Genomic DNA, 23,586 nt, shown 5'->3' with positions numbered 1-23,586 from the left:
ACCTCATCCACAATCTTTTTTAGAGGGCACAACATTTCACCAAACCTTCTTAACCAAACCCAGAGATCCTTGGGGGTAAAGACTCATTCCTAGTCAGGATAGTCATATTTTTTTTTTAAATCAGGGGTTGTCCTGAGATAACCTTGGGGACAAGCCCACCCCTATAAAAGTGCTCAAATGGTTCCAAAAACAGATGCACAAATGACAAATCATATTCATAGGAACCTGGACTGGTGAGAACATAAATATCCTCTGCCTTAAGCCCCATGGCTAGGATCCTATCCACAACCCCCCCCCCCCCCCCCGATAGGTGGAATACCTCCTACTTCCCACCGGTGCTCTACCACATTCCTGTGTTTAATAGAAGAATGTGTGTTAGGTTAAAGTCCCACAAATGGTTACCTTCCACCAGCAGCATGACTTTGTTACAACACAGCCCTAGCATAGCTCCTACCTGGAACAGATGGCACAGAATATCCATGGTTAGGCACATTTACTAGCTAAAAAAGAACTTCTGAAATACGATTTGGCAAATTACCCACCACCTGATCCTCCCTCCAGCACAGCAGTCCTGCTCACCATACTCCCATAAGTACCACAATTACTATCAGTCCTGTTATTAGGTAAAGTCTTCAGTTTAGAAAAAATACCAGCTGTCTTGGCATCCATGCTTTACTCTTGCTCTGCAGTTTTAGTGTCCATGTGGCACTCCTGCTCTGTGGTCCTAGCATCCATGTGGGACTCTAGCTCCTTGTTCTCTCAGCCAGCAGGAACTTCTTTGTCTGGATTCACGCTATCTCATCTTCCTATCATTGCCGATTGCAAGGATTTGTTGGCAGATGCAATCTCTTTCTCTGTAGTAGCAATCACAAGAAAGTCCTTGACAGATTCTCAACAAGCACCAGTATTTTCCTGAACTGAAACAGTTCCAGCATGCCCACCATTTGCAGACATTGTAGCACTGCCGCCATCTTGAGAAAACTTAAACTTTTCCGCAACTTTCTCCCTCACAGGCTGAGGGACAACATCCTCCTCATCATCTGATGAGTCAGTGGAAAAAATAAACTTTCTGCCACTCAAGGGAGATTCCATTTCTGCAATGGCCTGCAGCAACCTGCCGTTTTCCTCAACCTCCTCCTGAGATGACCTAGGCGGGCACATACTGACTCAGGTGCGACAGATCCTGAGAAAGGGTTGTACTGGGGTCACCATGTTAAGCCACTTCCTTACCCCCCCCCCCCCCCATCTGATCCGTACTGTCAACTTTGCTCTGGCATCCACCCTCTGGCTGGTACTTTCAGTTGGAATCTCTCCTCATTCTCATACACACTGCTGGTCTTCTTCAGAGAGGGGACAAACTTCTGCTTTTTCAATGCCCCCTTTCAGAGACTTCAGCTTGGAGCCTTTCCTCTTACTGCTCCCGGTCTTGCCATACAGAGATTTATTTTTCCTGAAATCTGCTTTCAGGATAGCAAGCTTCTGTTCTCCCTTAGTTACACAGCAAAATGTATTCACCACTCTGTCCTGGAAGGCTGGCAAGGACTCCCCTTGCATAGGGACAAGCCCATTGCAGCTTGAGCATGTTTTATGTTCCACCCTAAAATTAGGTGGAACATGTAACGTTCCCCAAGGTGAACTTTTCCTTTAAAAGGGTGTGTTTGCTTCAATTGTAAGCTCCTTGAGGGCAGGGACTGATGTGAATGTATAATATATATGTAAAGCACTGCATGAAAGGACGGCACTATGCAAGTACCTAAAATACATTTCTCTTACGTCCTCCGACAGTCGCCGCCTCTTCATATTCGTCACATATGGGGTATTAGACTTTGCTCTGAAGGAGTAGCTAGGCAACAGAATATGTTAACATTAAAGCTTTTAACATATCCCACCCTCAAGGGGTGGTCCCCTCAGTCAATACCCTCCTACTTCCTGCAACCATATCTCAGTTTCAATGTCTAGCTTGTCAGGAGTGGCTGGCTCTCTCTGTGCTGGGGCTTTGTGCCCCAGACTCTTTCTTCTTTTTTGATTTTTTGTTTGAGTTTTCTCTCTACCTTTACTTAGCTGTTCTTTTAGTCAGCATTAGTTAGTTCTTCTGATGAAGAGGATCATGCGGGCTGGGTCTCGGGCTGATCCCCCTGGTCGCAGGTCGTGGGTCAGTGGCTTCCCAGCCTGCCATCGAGCGTTCAGCCAGGTAACGCTCCTGGCACAGTGAACGACCCATCCCTGTTCGGTGCAGGGATGATTGGTGGGGTGGCTACCTCACTGGACGCTGTGCGGTTTCTTAACCCCCATTTTGTGCGTCTTTTATGCGACTCTCCCTGCCTCATGTGCAGCGGCTTGTTCGCCTGTGCGGGTCCCCCACGCTATTGTGAGGTAAGTGTATCTATGTGGGGACCTGTCTGTCTGGGGGGGTGTCAGTCTGGGACTGTGTAACCTGCCCCTGTTCTCACTGTTTGTCTCCCTATCACTCGGCTGCATGCTGTGGGCTGCAAGGGGGGGGGGGGGGGGAGCTGTGTGACACTATGTGTGTCAGCTTTGTCAGTGTGAGAAGCTGTGTGCTGTGGGGCATGTTTTGTGGCATGTTTGGGCACTATACAGCGATCGCTGCGGCGATCTACCATGTTTTTTTATATATGGCTAAATGTGTGCATTACTGTACTGTGGAGCGGCGGTTTCGGCGCCAAACGGCGCCATTTTGCCTACACTCGCTCCGGCCGCATGTTCTACATGCATGGCGGCCATTTTCTTGTAGCCTCCCATAGGCTTTAATAGAGCGCCCTGGTCCCATCACTTCCTCTTCTCCTGGGTACACCGATCGAGGCAGCAGCAGCGGCGAGGGTCTCCTCAGGTTATATCCTTCTTATCCATTGCCTGTGTCAGTTTTATTGTCCCTGTGGGGGTCTCATTGTGCTTGTGTGTGGTGCGGTGGGCTGCGCTCGCTGCGCTTGTTAAAGGGGCAGTTAACCCTTTATTATCCGGCATTTTGATATTGGGGCAATGGATTCTCAGGAGGGCAAGTTTCCTACCGCCTTGGTGGATAGCCAGGGGACCGCTGTTTCCCCCCCAGGGGGGGATTTGGCCACTATTGTGGCTGGCCTTGCTGCTCAGGTGCAGATGCTGGTGGCTGCTCAATCTACCAAGAGACCCAGAGTTTCTCTTTCCTCTGAGTCTGAGGGTGAAGGTGATGGGGCTGTTATGGCGGGGGTCTCCTTATCGGGGTCCCACTCCTCCCTGGATCTAGTGGGGTCCGAGGTGGAGGCTGAAGTTGAAGGGGTTGATAATTCTCCCCCTGGCTCGCCTGAAGAGCTTGCAATCATGGATGAATTGATTGCTTCCATAAAACAAACGCTGCGTTTGCAGGATGAAGTGTGTCCCCCTGCTGCCTTGGCGGCTTATGGGACGCAGAGAAAACGCAGGACGCCGCAGGTTTTTCCCTGCAATGATGATTTTCAGCGCGCTGTTAAGGAACAATGGCGCAATCTACGCAAACCTTTTGCTGTGCCAAGTAGGTTCAAGCTGCGTTATCCTTTCTCACCTTCCACTGATGAACGGTGGTGTGTGCCACCCCTGGTGGATCACGCAATTGCGGTTTTAAACAAATCTACTGCGATTCCTGCAGAGGATTCCCCGGTGTTCCGTGATGCCACGGATAGGAGATTGGAGTCTCTTGCCCATCGTACTTACTCTATTACGGGTTCTATGCTTAAGGCTCTGTTTGCCTCTCTCATGGCGGCCCAGGCTGTCGCAAGTTGGACGCAGATGCTTAGGCGCGTCCTAGTGGCCGATTCGGCCTCGCCGGCGACCCTGGATATGGTGGATCAAATCCACCAGGGTGTCATGTATCTGTGTGATGCGGACTTGGACTGCACGTGTGCACAGCGTGGCGGTGTTGTCTCGCCGCCTGGTTTGGTTGAAATGTTGGTCGGTGGACCAGTCTTCACGTAAGACCTTAGACAATCTGCCTTATGATGGGTCTCGCCTTTTTGGGGAGTCCTTGGATGTGTTGATTAAGGGGATCACCGGAGGTAAGAGCACTCTCTTGCCCCATTTCCCCAAGGCTAAAGGGGCTTCTGGGAAGAAGCATGCTAATTTTCGGCCCCCTCAGGGGTCCTTTCGTGCCTTTCGGTCGCACTACAAGGGCAAACCGTTCAAAGGTCAAGGCTCTCAAAAGAAGCCCTGGTCTGGGAAACAGAAGTCCGGTCAGTCCGGATCCGCAGCCCAAAACAGTGCGGCCTGAAGGGGCGCCCTCACCCGGTTTTGGGGTGGGGGGACGCTTGCTCGGTTTTCTTCAACCCTGGTTGGCCCGCGTGCGGGACAGATGGGTTCAGGAGATCGTTCGATCTGGTTACAAGATCGAGTTTCTCTCTCGGCCGGAGAGCAGATTTTTTTCCCTCAAATCTTCAGCTGTCTCTGGAGCGTTTACGGGACCTGCACCTGGCGGTGCGGGACCTGAGGGCTCAGGGAGTGGTGGTTCCGGTGCCTCATCGGGACAGATTTCGGGGGTTTTATTCCAATCTGTTCACCGTGCCCAGGAAGGAGGGCAAGGTTCGTCCAATTCTGGACTTGAAGGCTCTGAACCGCTCTGTGCGGGTTCGCAAGTTCCGCATGGAATCCCTGCGGTCGGTGGTGGCTGCCCTGGTTCCGGAGGAATTCATGGCCTCCATCGATTTGAAGGATGCATATCTTCACATCCCCATTTTCGAGGGTCACCAGCGGTACCTTCGATTCGCCATTGCGGAGGATCACTACCAGTTCGTGGCGTTGCCTTTTGGTCTCGCCTCGGCTCCGCGGGTTTTCACCAAGGTGATTGCACCGGTTCTGGCATTATTGAGAGCCCAGGGCATTTCTGTCCTGGGGTATCTGGACGACATTCTGGTTCGGTCTGCGACCAGCCAGGGTCTGGAGGAGGATCTGTCTGTTACGATGCAAACTCTGCAGGAGTTTGGTTGGACGATAAATTTTCCAAAGTCGGCACTGAGTCCGTCGGTTCGTCTTCCCTACCTGGGAATGATCCTGGACTCGGTGCAGGCGAAGGTCTTCCTGCCGGAAGACAAACTCAGAACTCTCCAGGAGGAAGTCAGGTCCCTCCGGGACGTTCCGCTCTCGTCTCTGCCGACGTGCATGAGATGTCTGGGATTGATGGTCTCGGCCTTCGAGGCGATTCCCTTCGCCCAGTTTCACACGCGGGGTCTCCAAGCGGAGATCCTGTCCATGTGGGACGGGCGACCTCAATCTCTGGATCTTCAAATCTCGCACCAGAAGAGACCTTCTGTGGTGGCTCCAGTCCCCGATGGTGTCCGGGGGCAAGTCGTTTCGTCCTCGCGTGGACGGTGATCACCACGAATGCCAGCCTGTCGGGCTGGGGTGGTGTTCTGGGCGTTCTGTCCGCCCAGGGAACTTGGTCGGAGGGGGGAGTCCTCCCTTCCGATCAACATTCTGGAATTGCGTGCGATAAATCTCTGTCTTCATCGCTGGACGGACCGGCTGCAGGGCTGCCTGGTTCGGGTGCAGACGGACAATGCCACGGCGGTGGCCTACATCAACCACCAAGGGGGCACCAGGAGTGCCCGAGCGGCTCGAGAAGTGGCTGACATTCTGACTTGGGCCGAGACTCATGTCCCGGCGATAACGGCGGTGCACATTCCGGGGGTGGAGAACTGGCAGGCGGACTATCTGAGTCGCCAGACCCTGGATCAGGGGGAATGGTCTCTCCACCCGGCTGTCTTCCAGATGTTGTGCGCGAAGTGGGGTCTTCCAGATGTGGACCTGTTCGCGTCTCGTCTCAACAACAAGGTGAGGAGGTTCGTGGCAAGGACGCGCGACCCTCGGGCAGACGCGTTAGTGGCCCCGTGGCATCAGTACAAGCTGATGTACGCGTTTCCACCGATTCAGTTGCTGTCCAGGTTCCTTCGCAGGTTACAATCGGAACGCAGCACGGTGATTCTTGTGGCGCCAGACTGGCCTCGCCGGTCCTGGTATGCAGACCTCGTGAATCTGGCAGTCGACGCCCCGCGGCGTCTACCTCTTCGAGATGATCTCCTGTCTCAAGGGCCGATATACCATCCTGCTTTACAGTCGCTGGCTTTGACGGCCTGGCTGTTGAGACCGAGGTCCTGAAGGAGAAGGGTCTCTCCCCGGAGGTCGTTCATACCTTGATCAACGCGAGGAAGTCTTCCTCGGGGAAGGTTTACTACCGTACTTGGAAGGCCTATTTTGCCTGGTGTGAGTCCAGGGGGTTTTCACCCCGCACGTACTCGGTTTCCCGAGTGCTGTCCTTCCTTCAAACAGGTGTCGATCAGCGTTTGGCGCTGGCTACGATAAAGGGTCAGGTGTCTGCGCTGGCCGTTCTGTTTCAACGTCCCGTGGCTTCCAACTCCTTGGTTGGCACTTTTGTTCAGGGAGTGCGGCATCTGGTTCCTCCTAGGAGGGATCCTTTGCCCCCTTGGGACTTAAATCTCGTTTTATCTGTGTTACAACGTGCTCCTTTTGAACAGATCAGGGAGATCTCGTTGTCTATGTTGTCCAAAAAGGTCGCCTTTTTGGTTGCGATCACTTCGGCTCGCAGAGTGTCGGAGCTGGCGGCTTTGTCCTGCAAGTCTCCGTATCTGGTTGTTCATTTGGATAAGGTGGTCTTGCGACCTAATCCTTCTTTTCTTCCGAAGCGAGTTTCGGAATTCCATCTTAATGAGGATATTGTCTTGCCTTCGCTGTGCGCGAAGCCTAAACATCCGAAAGAGGTGAGACTACATTCTTTGGATGTTGTTCGGGCGATAAGGGTTTACCTTAAATCGACTGAGTCTTTTCGAAAGACGGATTCCTTGTTTGTTCTTCCAGAGGGTCCTCGGAAGGGCATGGCGGCGTCGGCCTCTACCATCGCCAAAGGGATCAGGCAGACCATTGAACAGGCCTATGCTTTGCAGGGGAAGGTTCCCCCTGTGCCTGTGAAGGCGCACTCTACTAGATCTCTGAGTACGTCTTGGGCCTGTCGTCATGGGGCTTCTGTAGCCCAGGTGTGTAAGGCGGCGACCTGGTCGACCGTGCACACTTTCACAAAATTCTACAAAGTAGATGTTCAGGCATCGGCGGATGCTTCCTTTGGCCGCAAGGTTCTTAGTGCGGCAATTCCCTAGGGTCCCTTGTTGGGGACCTCTGGCTGTTGGGATAAGTTTTTTTTTTTATCCCCTGGTTCTTTGTCTTTTCCTGGGTTGTTGCTCCTGTTGAGCAATTATTTTTTTCCTGTAGCCCAGCTGGTTTCCTTCCTTTGGTAAGGTTCCTTTCTTTGATGCGGAGACTGCGTTGCCTTTCGGCGCGGATGCGTTTCCCACCCCTCATGTTTGCACTGCTTTGGGACGTCCCCATATGTGACGAATATGAAGAGGCGGCGACTGTCGGAGGACGTAAGAAAAAAACGGAATTTTTGTAAAATCTTACCTGTAAAATTCCTTTCTCTGAGTCCTCGGACAGTCGCCGCCCCCGCCCCTTTTGGGGTTTGGTTGTATACTCTACTGCTATTCCACTGAAACTGAGATATGGTTGCAGGAAGTAGGAGGGTATTGACTGAGGGGGACCACCCCTTGAGGGTGGGATATGTTAAAAGCTTTAATGTTAACATATTCTGTTGCCTAGCTACTCCTTCGGAGCAAAGTCTAATACCCCATATGTGACGAATATGAAGAGGCGGCGACTGTCGTAAAATTCCTTTCTCTGAGTCCTCCGACAGTCGCCGCCTCTTCATATTAGTCACATATGGGGTATTAGACTTTGCTCCGAAGGAGTAGCTAGGCAACAGAATATGTTAACATTAAAGCTTTTAACATATCCCACCCTCAAGGGGTGGTCCCCTCAGTCAATACCCTCCTACTTCCTGCAACCATATCTCAGTTTCAGTGGAATAGCAGTAGAGTATACAACCAAACCCCAAAAGAGGGGCGGGGGCGGCGACTGTCGGAGGACTCAGAGAAAGGAATTTTACAGGTAAGATTTTACAAAAATTCAGTTTTTTAAAAATTAAACTGAAATTTCATACAAACTTTAAGGTATTTCTACCCTTACTGATACTGTATGCTCCTATGAAGTGTTAGGAGTAGCCTGAAACTGGCCATAGACTGAATCTTGGCTGGTTCGGCAGGGGATAATAGCTCCACAGGAGGCATGCCCCAATCAGCACTGACTGAGGAGAGAGCTGGGGGAAGGAGTGCAGGTTGTGCTCTCTCTCCTCCCTCCTGTCGGTGCAGCGCTCCTGGTAATAGGAGAAAAGAATGCTGTCGCTTCAGACTGCAGGGTTTGCTTACCTGCCCCCTATCCCGTTCCTTGACTGCTCCTGTCCCAACAGCAGAAAATGTGGGTAGGGGCGAGTAAGCAAACCTACAAAGTCACAATCTGACTGTGGGGAGATTTACTAAATCTGGAGAATGCAGAATCGAGTGCATCTCTGCATGAAAACCAATCGTCTTCCATTCTTCCAGGGGTTTTTTTTTGTCAAAGCTTAATTGAACAATCTGAAGCTATAAACTGATTGGCTACCATGCGCAGCTGCACCGAATTCTAAATGCTCCTGTTTTTAGTAAATCTCCCCCAGTAAATGGTACTGCTAGAGCATTACCCTTTCATCGTCATCCCGCTTTACTGCTTGTCAAAATTAGTAAAAGTCAAAGCAAGGAAAGCTTCCCTAGGCTCCTCTGCAACTCTGACATGTCAAGATGAGGATTCTGGGAAGAAGGACATTCCACGGCCATCGGGAAAGATGTATGTCATCGTTATTTTTTTTTTTTTTTTTTTTTTTACTAGTAATGGCGATCTACGATTTCTTGCAGGACTGGGACATTGCGTTGGACATATCGGACCCCTAACTGACATTTTTTACACTTTTGGGGGGACCAGTGACATTACTACAGTAATCAGTGATAAAAATATGCACTGTTACTGTAATAATGGCACTGGAAGGGGTTAACACTGTGGGTGAGCAAGGGGTTAAACGTGAGCCTAGGGGAGTGATTCTAACTGTGGGGGGGCGTGGCTTGTGAAATGATCACAGAGATCTGTGATCCTATGTAGCAGGATCACAGGGGCTCTATGATCATTCCAGAGAGAAGAACGGTCAGCTGTGTTTACAACAGCTGCCCGTCCTTCTCTCTTAGCGGGGAGCGTTCGCAGGTGGCAGACAACAATCGGAGCCACCTACCCCGTGCATCGGAGTCCCTGCTGCATCTAGAAACTTTTTCAGCAGGAATCTTGACTAAACTAAGTAGCTAGCAAAAAGGTTAAGCTTTTGCCATCATAGTGGAGAAAAGATTATCCTAAAATACTAGAAAAAAAGAGAGGGATGGTGGAAGTAAGAGAAGTTATACTGGCCCATGTTTTTTTTTTTTTTGCTTTCCAGTGTCCAACCATTCTGGAGGTCTCTGATGAAAAAAGAAAATACATAAAGCCAGTGGTGTAATAACTGCATGCTGGTATTGGGCAACACATCAAAATATTAAAAGCAAGGAAGCAGCATGACATCACAGTAACTAGCATTTGCAGAAGAGATCAGCAATGACAATACATACATTTCTCAAAGCATAGGCATAAATTTAGACAACCTCTGCCTGTTAGTCAAGACAAACATGACTCCTACACAACTGGTTAGTATGAGAAACTGAAGGAGTGGAATTAAAAATATGCATGCAATGAGTTGTGCTATTAAGAAACAAAAACACTTTTATACTTCTGTCAGTGCTGGCTGTAGCTCCACCCCCAGACTGAAGCCTAAATTACAGGCGCTCCTACAGGGTAGGTAGAGCCAGCACTGGAGACACCGCCTACTCTCGGTTTCTCCCCGGTTCAACCCCGCCATACGGCATGTCACTGACTGCAGGAGAAATTAGCATGCACACAGCTCCCTCATAGGGGGGTTGATAAGGTACAGGGGAGACACGCATTTCCATGGACTATTACAGCAGCAGTGACTGACTTTGTGCCATGAAGATAAGCAAATAAATGGAACAGGAGGGATGCCCAGATCCAAGCAAAATACACTGTGATCCATTTGTTTGATCCAAAATGACAGAGCTGTCAGTGCTGGTTTAGCCATGTGATTTATCTGCCGGAAATGTAAAAATTAAAACGACTTTGAAGTCGGACAGATATGAATGGTGCTCATTGGAAATCATGCAAGTACGACTTGTAATGTGACTCTGCAGTCCCAAGACAAGTCGCAAGTGTGAAAGGGGCCTTACAAGGATTGCCATAAACAAACATCTGTTTAAGACGCAGCCCCAGGATGTTAGGAGTGTCAGTATAGAAGAATTTGGTTTTAGTTTCACTTAGATTGCATGTTATTTCTAACATTACCTGGCAAATGTTAGTTGTCAGCGGTCTTAAAATTGACCTAGACCAAAAGTATACAAAGGAGTCACTGAAGATTTTATTTGATTACTCCTTGTGCACTCTTTATGTTGGCAAACAGCAAGGAAAAAAAAAAAAAGACAGTACCTCTAGGGCTTTATTCACACTTGTGCCACTTGTCATGCAACTTCAGACATCAAAGTCTCAAGTCATTCCCCATGATAACCATTCATATATGCGGCTTAAAGTTGCAGCGACTTCAAAGTAGTTCATGCACTACTTTGGTCCGACATTCATGTGGGGGGCTTAGACTTCAATATTAACCCTTTAAAAAGTACATGAAAGTCTTTCCTGAATGTTACACAATGCAACAGTTGTCCATTATCATTGGTTAAAGCCAAAGTCGTATCTAAGTCGCACCCATCCAAAGTCGGCTCAACTTTGGAGTCGTACCCTTACACACAGTTTTGCTTGGAGTTGGGATTTAATCACTTGACCACTGGAAGGTTTTACCCCCTTCAAATTCAGGGCAAATTTGCCAATTCAGCACTGCACTACTTACATTTATATTATTTGCTTTCTTTATTTGCTATATCAAAAAAAAATATATATTTTTTTTTTTTCTCCACAATTTTTTTGTAACGTACCAGTATGCAGCTGAGCCTGCATCTGCCACCCGCTCGCAGTATAATTACTGTGTGTAGATCGGCAAGTGCTAAAGACGTGCTAGGCAAATTCCTCAAGTCACTTCAAGCAGGATGATCCACCCATTACAACAGGAAGGGACTTGGATACAGTGATTCTTTTTTATATCAATGAGGAGCTTTTGCGTTCTAATGTGGATAGAGGGATCGGGTGCCTAGGTCTCCCTGGAAAGTGCATTCTGAGGGCCTACCCCACTGGGGGGTGCTGGACCTGGATGTCGACCCTTTCCTTTCTTACCAGCCGCTATTGATCTCTTCCTCCCTCTCCCCATCCCTTTCCTACAACCTTTTTCCAACTTTCCCTACTTTTCTTTTCCGTCTTGCCTCCTCTTTCTTCCTTCTTCTCTTTTCTTTCTCACTTTCGGTGCACGGATAGCTGGATGCCGCCTCCTCTAGTCGAGTGCTATGTATTGGGGTCGGGGGCCGCCTCCTCCCGGGGGCGCAGGGTGTTCCCGTAGGGGCGCCGGGGCAGGGGGGTCGGGCCCGGACCGCCTGACCTTTAGTGTTATGGAGCGGGGGCACTGTGTACACCTTGATCTGGTAGATGCCTAGCTGAATTCTGCTGCTCATGTTTCTAGTTTTTACTGCTTCCTGATCTCTGATTCTGCAGATGTCTGTAAATGCAGCTATATACTTTATGTTCAACGTATGATGTACCCCTTTCTAACTGTATGGTTGAGCCATGTTGGCTCATTTTGCACTGTTATGCCTTTTGTAAAAACTCAATAAAAATTATTGAAACTTAATGTGGATAGAGGGTTGCTTGTATATTCGCTCTGAAACCTTAACATTTCAAACAGCCAATGATCAAATTCATCAAACAGTATAGATTAATTCAGGCACACAGAAGATAAAGAAGTTCAAGTATATTTTATTTGAGGTGGGAGATGTACCACAATACATTATTGCCAAAAGTTCATCAGTACAAAAGGTTTTGCAGCTGGCAAAAAAAGCATAATGGATCTTCTTTTGATTTAACTATAAATTACTTGTACAGTACTCAGTAAATTCAGAACTTCAACTCATTTTTTTCTTGTAGCTAAAATTGAGCCAGTATTAGAAATTCCTGAAGAAGGTAAGGCATGGGTTGTAAGAGGAGGTAGCTGGTGAATCAAGGGATTTCCATTTCTCTCTCAATACCCACATATTTCAGAGCATCAGCTTGACTATATCTAAAATAAAAACAAAAACGCAAATTGAATTTCAAATTCTAAGAAAACAGTCATGCCAAAACTGATTGAGACAAGAATGCAATGAATATCAAGGTAACTCCAGAATTCCCACCAACACAGTCAGGGCAGAAAACGGGAATATTTCTTGGGCCTGCAATCCTGGTTTTTCCACTAAAGCAGTGGTTCTCAACTTCGCTCCTCAGGACCCACTAACAGGCCAGATTTTAAGTATTACCTTGGGGCGATGCAGACTAGAGTACTGCAATCACTGAGCAGCAAATGATATCACCTGCAATGTATTTCAGTTAGCTTGCAAACCTGGCCTGATAGTGGGTCCTGAGGACAGGAGTTGAGAGCCACTGCACTAAAGAGTCTAAATGAGAAGAAAAACAGATGTGCTCAGTCTCAGCAAGGAAACCTTTCTGCTTGGGTTATTCATTGGGTTACTAGTCTAATCAAAATGACAGCAAGAACAAAAAGGCAATAACTATAATAATCCATTATTTATAACCACGATCCTCAAAATGTTCTTCCTTCAGGGGTTCAAAAATGACTTAACCTAGGGGTTCAAAAATGTATGGGCACTGTATGCTAGTTTTTTTTTTTTGTTTTTTTCCTACATGGCAGCACAATGTGCATAAACAATGTCTGTAGTCTTAGATAATTATGATATTCATGGGAGACCAACAGCCCACCCAAGTACACGAGTTATGGGTGTTATGCAGTTTACAATCCTGCTTTGGACCACGCTATCAGTCAGGGGTATATCCATCAGTGAAGGAGTTAAGGAAAGGTAATTATTTGCATCTGTGGAGTTCTGGATTAGAGTAAACCTGATGCTTGCCTTGTATGGGCAAATCACAGACTCGCTTTAGAGATTGACAAAATGAATCATCATCATCAATCACTCATCACTGGTTGATGAGTTTATTTTTCTTAAGCATAAGGCCCCTTTCACACTGGCAGAGGCCACCAGCAGATCTCTCCCTTGATCCCCTGCTGATGCAGAGCTGACACAGATCCCCATCTGTCTGTTTTTAGCAGACAAGATTGGAGCGGATGTTGGCGGGTGTCAACAGACATGTCCGTTGACATCCGCAGCTCCATAAAGAGCAATGGATGGTCCGTGTGAAAGGGGCCTAAAAAAAGTACACTGAAATTGCAGACACGTTAAAACTACTGTAAAGGGAACACTGACTGCTTTTTTGCTTGCAAAAAGGTAACCATTTTAGCTTTTCTCCAAATGCCATACATACCTATAGTCAAAGAAGAGTTCTTCACCTGTCTGGATGGCTCTTTTTGCAAAAATTCCTATTCTGTGGTCACCGTTCACCATCATTACTGAAACAGAAAGAAAAGATCTTTAAATCAGGTAAACCACTTGCATTTTTCAGCACAAATTTCCATTTCTTTGCCTCTACGGCATACCTGAGTTTAAGTGACATTAAACTGACATCATAAAAAAAAAAAAAAACTATCAGTAAATGCCGAATTACATGCTGTTCATACACGGTCACTATGAGATTCGTTTTTGTATTCTGAAAATAACCTGGCTGATCCTGCTGTTCTCTGTCTCCCCCTCCTGTCCATGTCCCCATTGCAGTTGGGGAATTTGCAAAGCCATGTTGGCAGATAGTGCACCAGCTCAGTTTTCAGTGTATTTCTATCCTGAGCATTTCCTTCCTATCACATCTGAGCAGTCTTATGGGACTAAAGAGTCACACATGTGGCATATACACAGTGGTAAATGACCGCCCACTCCCTCTCTCCTCCCTACCCACTAACCATTGAAACACAACGGGGGCCAAGATATTACATCTTGATTGAGGAAGGCTTCACCTCCCTGTTATTCTAAGACACAGGCTGGAGGGGTGTGACACCCTGTAACTGGCTGAAATTCGCCCACACCATGTTATTGCCAAATAAAAATAAAGATTTTACAATGTAAAGGGAGATGGCATAATACAAGAGGGTTAGCAGGACCCCTCTCATGAGAGCTTACAATCTAATAGGAGTACCTATACAACTGCAAAAAAATGCAGAGACTTTTCTAAAACCTCAACATTTTTCGTTTGGAGTTTGCAGATGTTCAAACTTCTGCCACTTTATTTTTGTTTTCTGAGCCCTTCCTGTCCCAGAAAAGCATGATGAAATCTCTACAAAAACAAGAGGAATTCCACTCTTGGACAGCTCTCATCTAAACAGGTGATCCAAATGGAAGATTTAACCTTGCTTCTGGTTCTGGTCACAATTATAAAATGTAAAAACTTGATAGGCGTTTTAATCCCTCCCTATTCCATAGGAAACAAATATTTGGCTATACATATACTTTAAAGTAGTAGTAAACGTTGGTTTATTTTTATAAACAAGGCTTGCCTATAGGTACAGTAAATATCTCCTAAATGCACACCGTTTAGGAGATATTTACTTTAGCAGCAGCCGATGACCTCACTGGCACATTTGCACGGAGGTCTGATTAGACTGTGCTGTCCATTCACAACTCTGTGCCGCGCCGTATCTCGTGAGCGCATGCTCGAGAGTGACGGTATCGTGGCTCAGCCAAGAATGCGGCCAAAGCCGGCGAGCATGGAAGGAAGACCGGGTGAAGATGGAAGCGCCTTCAGAAGTGACAGCATGCCTCTGGAGGGCTTCATTTCCAGGTAAGTGTCATAATGTGCTAGTATGCAGTGCATACTAGCACGTTATTACTTTAACTGCCCGACACCCAATTTTTATTTATTTTTTGGTGTGGTTTACTACCACTTTTATGGCTATAAATCCATAAAGTAAAAAAAAAAAAAAGGAAAAGAAAAATACATAAAAAAATATACATTTTATTGTTACAAAAGTATTTGTTTAAAAAGACAAACACATAGATTACTAAAAAGATTTTGTGACACACATTATAAATAGTCAACCTCCCTTAAAGAGGAAGTAAACTTCCTCTATTGTCTTTTACCTATAGGTAAGCCTATAATAAGGCTTACCTATAGGTAAAGTAAATATCTCCTGAACGTGGACCATTTAGGAGATATTTACATTACGTGCAGCCAGTGACGTCACTGCCGCATGCGCTCTGATGGAACGGCCACCCATGCCGTTCCTTCCGAGCCCTGTGCCGTGAATGGCTGCTCCTGTGTGGGAGTGACGTCACTGGCTTCATCTAACACCCCACCACCACAATCACAAAGCATACAGCCGGTGATTCTTTTTTTCATGTAAAAGTACAGAGAAGCAGGGCAGCCGCTGGAATACTTTTAAAAAAGGTAGCAGAAGGGGGTCCCAACCCCCTTTTCAGCACTATTACCAGGCTCTTTTAAGTGATGGGGAAGCCCGGTAAAGATGCGGCCAGTGGCATCCAGGTACGGCCTCACAGTGAAAGAAAATTAAGATGTTCCTCCCACTGTTTGACGTCAGAACTTGCAAGTGACGACTATATCGTCTAATACACCCCCCCATCTCCCCATAAAGAGCACTGTAATTCCTGTCAAAAGGAATGTAAACATCCCTTTTGATAGCAATGACAGGTAATCAAAAAAAAAAGAAGATATAAAACAAAATCTAAAGCGCCCCCATCACCCTGTATTCCCACGCAGTGGCAAAAGCACACATCACGCATGTGCAAACAATGATCGCACCACACGTGAGGTATCACCACAGAGCAAGAGCAATAATTCTAGCACCAGACCTCCTGTGTAAATCTAAACTTGCAACCTGCAAAGGCTTTTAAAGCGTCACCTATGGATAATTTAAAGTACCGTAGTTGGTTGCCATTCCATGAGCTCACACAATTTTAAAGCATGACATGTTAGGTATCTAGTTACTCAGTGTAACTTCTTTCATATTTTACAAAAAGATTGGGGTATAGATTATGTTTTTTTTTTTTATTCATTCAAGTGTATTTAAAAATTGCATTTGAAAAATCACTGTGATAAAACCGTGCGACATAAAAAAAACTGCAAAACCAACCATTATATTCTCTAGGGCCTCTGCTTAAAATATATGTTTGGGGGTTCAAAGTCATTTTCTAGCAAAAAAAAAAGTTGATTTTTTACATGCATGTGAGAAGTGTCAGAATTTGCCTGGTATTGAAGTGGTTAAGGGAGATTGGCTATATACACTGCTCAAAAAGTAAAGGAACACTTTTTAGAGTATAGCATCAAGTCAATTAAACTCCTGGGATATTGATGTGGTCAGTTAAGTAGCAGAGGGGGTTGCTAATCAGTTTCAGCTGCTTTGGTGTTAATGAAAATAACAGGTGCACTAGATGGGCAACAATGAGACAACCTCCAAAACAAGAATGGTTTTACAGGTAGAGGCCACTGCCATTTTTCTCCCTACTCATCTTTTCTGATGTTTTTTAACTAGTTTTGCATTTGGCTAGGGTCAGTGTCACTACTGGTAGTATGAGGCAATACCTGGACCCTATAGAGGTTGCACAGGCAGTCCAACTCCTCCAGGATGGCCCATCAATACATGCTTTTGCCAGAAGGTTTTCTGTGTCTCCCAGAAGAGTCTCAAGAGCATGGAGGAGATTCCCAGAGACAGGCAGTTACTTTAGGAGAATTAAACAGGGCCGTAGAAGGTCCTTAATCCATCAGCAGGACCAGTATCCATTCCTTTGTGCAAGGAGGAACAGGACAAGCACTGCCAGAGCCCTACAAAATGACCTCCAGCAGGCCACTAGTGTGAATGTCTCTGACCAATCAATCAAACACAGACTTCATGAGGATGGCCTGAAGGCCCGATGTCCCCTAGTGGGCTCTGTGCTCACTGCTGGGACCGTGGAGCTTGATTGGCATTTGCCAGTGAACACCAGAATTGGCAGGTCTGCCACTGGCACCCTGTGCTTTTCACAGATGAGAGAAAGTTCACCCTGAGCACGTGTGACAGTGGTGAAAGGGTCTGGAGAAGCTGTGGAGAACAAAATGTTGCCTGTAACATCGTTCAGCATGACCGGTTTGGTGGTAGGTCAGTGATGGTCTTGGGAGAATATCAATGGAGGGATGCACAGACCTCTACATGCTAGGCAATGGCACCCAAACTGCCATTAGGTATCGGGATGAAATCCTTGGACTATACTGGTGCAGTGGGTCATGGGTTCCTCTGGTGCACGACAATACCTGGCCTCATGTGGCGAGAGTATGCAGCCAGTTCCTGGAGGATGAAGGAATTGATACCATTGCATGGCCCCCCTCGCTTGCCTGACCTAAAACCAATAGAACAACTCTGGACCATTAGGTTTCGGTCCATTTGACGCCGCCAGGTTGCACCTAAGTCTGTTCAGGAGCTCAGTGCTGCCCTGGTCCAGACCTGGGAGATATTACCACAGGACACCATCCGTCGTCTAATTAGGAGCATACCCCGACATTCTCAGGCATGCATACAAGCACGTGGGGGCCATACAAACTACTGACTACCATTCTCAGTTGCTGCAATGAAATTTCTGCAAAATGGACTAGCCTGTTGCATAATTTTTTCACTTTGATTTTCAAATATTTGAATTCAGCCATGTGTAGGTTGAGAATTTTCATTTCCATCGAACGATGTGGCATCCTTTCGATCCTAACACATTCCCCAGTCCACATCAGTATAGATATCCAGCATGATATTTTTCTCCATAGAGATTTGATTTGTTTTCAAAGTGTTCCTTACATTTTTTGAGCAGTATATAATGTGTCACAAAATCATTTTAATAACATATGTTTGTCTATTTAAAGAAATTATTTTGTAACAATAAAATTTATATTTTTGTAGATATATTTCAGTGTTATGTTGGTACCACAAAAGCTATTTTTTCGCCTTTTCCTTTACGTTGTCCATATTAACAGGATGTTGGTGCTTTAGACAATCTAATGTCTGTATTTATAAAAGAATAAACAATTTCCCTTTAATTCTGCTGACAATTTGCTACGTATATGTACAGTGGGTACGGAAAGTATTCAGACCCCCTTACATTTTTCACTCTTTGTTATATTGCAGCCATTTGCTAAAATCATTTAAGTTCATTCTTCTTCCTCATGAATGTACACATAGCACCCCATACTGACAGAAAAACACAGAATTGTTGACATTGTTGCAGATTTATTAAAAAAGAAAAACTGAAATATCACATGGTCCTAAGTATTCAGACCCTTTGCTGTGACACTCATATTTAACTCAGGTGCTTTCCATTTCTTCTGATCATCCTTGAGATGGTTCTACACCTTCATTTGAGTCCAGCTGTGTTTGATTATACTGATTGGACTTGATTAGGAAAGCCACACACCTGTCTATATAAGACCTTCCAGATCACAATGCATGTCAGAGCAAATGAGAATCATGAGGTCAAAAGGAACTGCCTGAAGAGCTCAGAGACAGAATTGTGGCAAGGCACAGATCTGGCCAAGGTTACAAAAAGATTTCTGCTGCACTTAAGGTTCCTAAGAGCACAGTGGCCTCCATAATCCTCAAATGGAAGACGTTTGGGACGACTAGAACCCTTCCTAGAGCTGGCCGTCCGGCCAAACTGAGCTATCGGGGGAGAAGAGCCTTGGTGAGAGAGGTAAAGAAGAACCCAAAGATCACTGTGGCTGAGCTCCAGAGATGCAGTCAGGAGATGGGAGAAAGTTGTAGAAAGTCAACCATCACTGCAGCCCTCCACCAGTCGGGGCTTTATGGCAGAGTGGCCCGACGGAAGCCTCTCCTCAGTGTAAGACACATGAAAGCCCGCATGGCGTTTGCTAAAAAACACCTGAAGGACTCCAAGATGGTGAGAAATAAGATTCTCTGGTCTGATGAGACCAAAATAGAACTTTTTGGCCTTAATTCTAAGCAGTATGTGTGGAGAAAACCAGGCACTGCTCATCACCTGTCCAATACAGTCCCAACAGTGAAGCATGGTGGTGGCAGCATCATGCTGTGGGGGTGTTTTTCAGCTGCAGGGACAGGACGACTGGTTGCAATCGAGGGAAAGATGAATGCGGCCAAGTACAGGGATATCCTGGACAAAAACCTTCTCCAGAGTGCTCTGGACCTCAGACTAGGCCGAAGGTTTACCTTCCAACAAGACAATGACCCTAAGCACACAGCTAAAATAACGAAGGAGTGGCTTCACAACAACTCCGTGACTGTTCTTGAATGGCCCAGCCAGAGCCCTGACTTAAACCCAATTGAGCATCTCTGGAGAGACCTAAAAATGGCTGTCCACCAACGTTTACCATCCAACCTGACAGAACTGGAGAGGATCTGCAAGGAGGAATGGCAGAGGATCCCCAAATCCAGGTGTGAAAGACTTGTTGCATCTTTCCCAAAAAAAAACTCCTGGCTGTATTAGATCAAAAGGGGGCTTCTACTAAATACTGAGCAAAGAGTCTGAATACTTAGGACCATGTGATATTTCAGTTTTTCTTTTTTAATAAATCTGCAACAATGTCAACAATTCTGTGTTTTTCTGTCAGTATGGGGTGCTATGTGTACATTCATGAGAAAGAAGAATGAACCTAAATGATTTTAGCAAATGGCTGCAATATAACAAAGAGTGAAAAATTTAAGGGGGTCTGAATACTTTCCGTACCCACTGTACATGGTTTTGAGTTAACACCAGAGAGCGGAGGAGTTGCACTGTCCTGCATGTCACTGGTATAGGAAACACGTCTCAGCAATTTGCACATAACACAGACCCTTTTAAACCAACATACTTCACCACATACCTTTTGCATAGCAGTTTGGATTCACAGAATGGTTTGCAAAGCGAATTTTGTTTCCTTTGCGGGTTGCATCAACTACAAAATCTAAGAGGAGAAAAATGGTTATGAAGAATGGACAGGAACGACATTTTAACATAAATAACATGAAAACATAAAACAGAGGTTGCATTGTGACCTACTGGCCAATATACTACAACATCTCTAAGAGGTTTGCTGAGGCCAAGAGATGCATGTGAATAGCTAATTTCACATAACTACAGCACAAGCAAATACTGCATTTCATGCAGATGTTGTGCAGACTCCAGTCACCTCCACATGAGAAGAATTCAACTTAACCACATCCCTCCTCTCACCTGTTCACCGCCTATGAACCAGAATCATTTTTACAATTTTGCTAAGGACCTGTTTATTAAGCAGAAACTTTATCATTACATAAAGTGGTTGTAATCCCTTGCACATACCCACTACAATAACTGGCCTCCGGTGATACACAGAGATGATACAAATAATCCTACATAAGTTGTACCCATCTTCTCATCTCTATATGTGTTCAAAGTGGCAAATTTATACAGCTGGTGTGAGCTGTCAGAAAGCAGGGGGTGTGATGCTGAAGTTACACTCTGCAGAGATCAGGAGGGAGAGCTCAGAGATGGATGGAAAAGGACACCCCACCACAATCACAAAGCATACAGGAACAGAGGCTCATGTAACATTTTTTCTCTCTTGGCATCAGAAAAAGTGACTACTATTAATAGCAGAGGAACAAAGCAGCAGAAAGATATTACACTTCATGCTCTGGATTGGGACACACTATAGATGGCTACACCTCGTTAATATCTCAGGTCAGAAGTTCACAACCAATTTAAGATAACAAGGTAATACAGACAAGGCTTTCCTTTCTTATTAGACTCGATTCACATTAGCGCGACTTGTCAGCCTGACAAGTCGCGCTCCCTCGCGGTCCATTGACCGCTACAGGACCCGTTCTAATAGGAGCGAAACAAGTCGCTCCGACTTAGAAAAAGGGTCCTGTACTACTTCGGGGCGACCTCGGAGCGACTTGCATAGACTTCCATTATGTGAAGTCCATGCAGGTCGCTCCGAAGTCGTGGTGCATGGGAATGCACAAGTCGCCCCCGAAGTAGTACAGAGTCATGCCGCCCCAGTGTGAACCGAGCCTTATTGTCTTGCTAATTTTTTTTTTTTGCAATCCTTAGACAATAAAACATAACAAATCTAAACAAAATGCACTTTTTCAATTTTTGACTTGTGTTAGTTTAAAAGAGAAGTATAGGGTTTGGGGTTATTGCCCATTTATGCTTACCTAGGTGGATGCAGCATCGGTATGATGCTGCATCTGTCCCCCGGCACCTCTACACTGAGATCCAAGCGATCAAACACCGCTGGTCGCTCCAATCTGACAGCGCCCCAAGCAGACTGTCAGTCAGCAGCTCTCTGCTCTGTGGAGGTGTGGGGAGGCTTGTTCAGTTGCTTTAACTGACAGGATCTGCAGTTTGAAGATCATTCTTTTGATCTGCAGATGAATGAACAGAATAGATACAAAAGTAACCATGTTACTTTGTATCTTTCTATTTTGCATATGAACAGTGGTGTTGATAAACAAGGATTTTTTTATGCCCTTTCAGCAGAACAGAAAGACTGAACTTGCTATACAAGTCCTTGTGTACTAGGATTATGTTTTTTTTGTGCGTCTGTAGCACGTCTAAACTAATTAAAGGAGAGTGCAAGTCACATCATATGGCACTTCTTTCTAAAGAAAAATTGACTATTCCAATTATTCTCTACTGTAGGCAGATAATTTCTAAGAGTCTGCTGTCCTAGCAAGCTAAATGCACAGTTGATGCCAGAAATTGCTTCCGATCAGCAGCTCTATTTTGTTAGACAAGGTTGGGCATTTCCATTTTTACTCTCCACATTGCCATATTCTGAAACTGTCACACTTTTCCTAGTTAGGAGGGGAGACTAAATCCAGCTCCATCCAAAAACAGTACTAAGTGGTAAGCATTGATCCACAACTTTGTGACTTAGAAGGTCTTGTCAAGCTTACCATTATTCAAGTTGAAGAGAAAGCTGCACATGTATTTGTCATACACCTTGCCTCTTCGGTCTGCTTCATCCTGAGATATGATCTGTGGAATACAGCATATAGACATGAACACCCTAAAAACGTTCAGTACAACTATATATAAAACATTTCCTTTTTTTTTTTTAAAGATAGGTTTATTAATTTTATAAAAAAGATTACACAACACTAGCACAACTCACTGTGCAAGGAACAAACACTCAAAAAAATAAATAAAAAAACAAACCCATATATAAAAAAATTTTCTCTCCGCTCCTCTCCCCTGCAAGGTTATCCTATGTGCAGTTTACAGTCAGTGATTACATACAATGTACACAACTTCTCCTACAGTTTTACCATAAGCAAGTATGCCATTTGTCAAAGTGTGATGTATAGGTAGTGATGTATTAAACACATTTTTATACTCGTGGCAATTCAGGAGTAAGGGTCAGAGGACAGGCAATCCACGGATACCGTATTTTGTGTATGTTTGATTTCTTTTCCTATTCTCAAAGGTAAGCTTATACAGCGGCAGTGAGTCATTGACCAGTTTTAACCACAGAGATCTTGTTAAAGATATTGATCCCTTCCATGATAATAGTAGGGACTTCCTTGCATTAAAGTAAAGAATACGGAGCAGTCTCTTAGCACTAGAAGGGATGGCCAGGTCCCCAAAGATACCCAGCAGACAGTTTTTAGGGTTCACAGTGTTTGGCAGGCCCGGTGCAGAGAAATGAAGGAGTTTATTTCTCTCCAGAACTCCTGGACTAAAGGACACGTCCAGAAGCAGTGGAGAAAGTCAGCATCCCCGACCGCAACCCCTAAAACACTCGGCCGACTGAGATAATTCCATCCTAAAAAGTCCAGCAGGAGTGAGATGTGAATGGTGGAATATTTTAGGTTGTATAATGCCATCTCTAGAGGATATCACTGAAGTACCATATGCATCACTGAATTCAGACCAATCCATATCTACCCATTTAGCCTGTGCAGTTTGGAATCTAGAGTAAAGCCCCATACACAAGTACCAATTGTCGGCAGAACGATCGGCCGTCTTTTGTCCAGGGCTGTCGTGTCTGTTGAAAACTGCAAAAGACTGCACACGAATTTTGTCGGCCAACAACAGCCGACTGCAGAATTGATGTCATGTGATGGTTAACTTTCCTTGTCTTTTTTCTTTTCTGAGCATGCCCAGTCTTGCTAATCTGCTGTCTGTTGGCCGAAATCTGTACTGACTGGCGAACAATCGGCCGTTCTGGTGTTGGCCAACAAACATTTTAATGCCTGCACAACAGATTCTGTTCGGCCGAAAATGCGCTGTCGGAAGCATCATACTAACAAGCCTACAATCCGAATATTTGCGGCCGACAATCGCTACGTGTGTACGGGGCTTTAGAATCAGCAATAAGAGCAGCATAATACGTAGAAATAAGCCTAGTAGGGTCAGAGTGTCTCAGTATTTTCTCCATGGGAGGGATCTGAATAGGGTTCTCCAATGAACCAAACTGCGCACACACTGCATGTCTAAGTTGATAATAATAATAGAGATATGTGCGGGATAAATCAAAGTCCGCACGCATCTGGTGAAGGGATTTTACATGGCGAGTTGGTCA

The 23,586-nt window shown here is 45.7% G+C and overlaps 1 protein-coding gene across 1 annotated transcript in view; it reads right to left on the bottom strand.

Annotated features, from left to right (window-relative positions):
• Positions 1–11,881: 11,881 nt before the first annotated feature.
• EZH2 (enhancer of zeste 2 polycomb repressive complex 2 subunit) overlaps positions 11,882–23,586 on the bottom strand; it is a 120,825-nt gene continuing 109,120 nt past the window's right edge. Inside the window, exons 17-20 of the mRNA XM_082258156.1 lie at positions 21,959–22,040; positions 19,894–19,974; positions 13,459–13,543; positions 11,882–12,202 (exon numbers count right to left, since the gene is read on the bottom strand). Of these exons, the coding sequence (XP_082114282.1) occupies positions 12,142–12,202; positions 13,459–13,543; positions 19,894–19,974; positions 21,959–22,040 (309 nt within the window). The 3' untranslated portion in view covers positions 11,882–12,141. The remainder of the gene's footprint in view (positions 12,203–13,458; positions 13,544–19,893; positions 19,975–21,958; positions 22,041–23,586) is intronic.

Source organism: Pelophylax lessonae (genome assembly GCF_965119305.1).
Source record: "Pelophylax lessonae genome assembly, chromosome: 5".
In the NCBI taxonomy this organism is placed as follows: Eukaryota; Metazoa; Chordata; class Amphibia; order Anura; family Ranidae; genus Pelophylax; species Pelophylax lessonae.
Note: the sequence above shows the minus strand (reverse complement) of the source record. Positions and strands in the feature narration are given on the sequence as shown.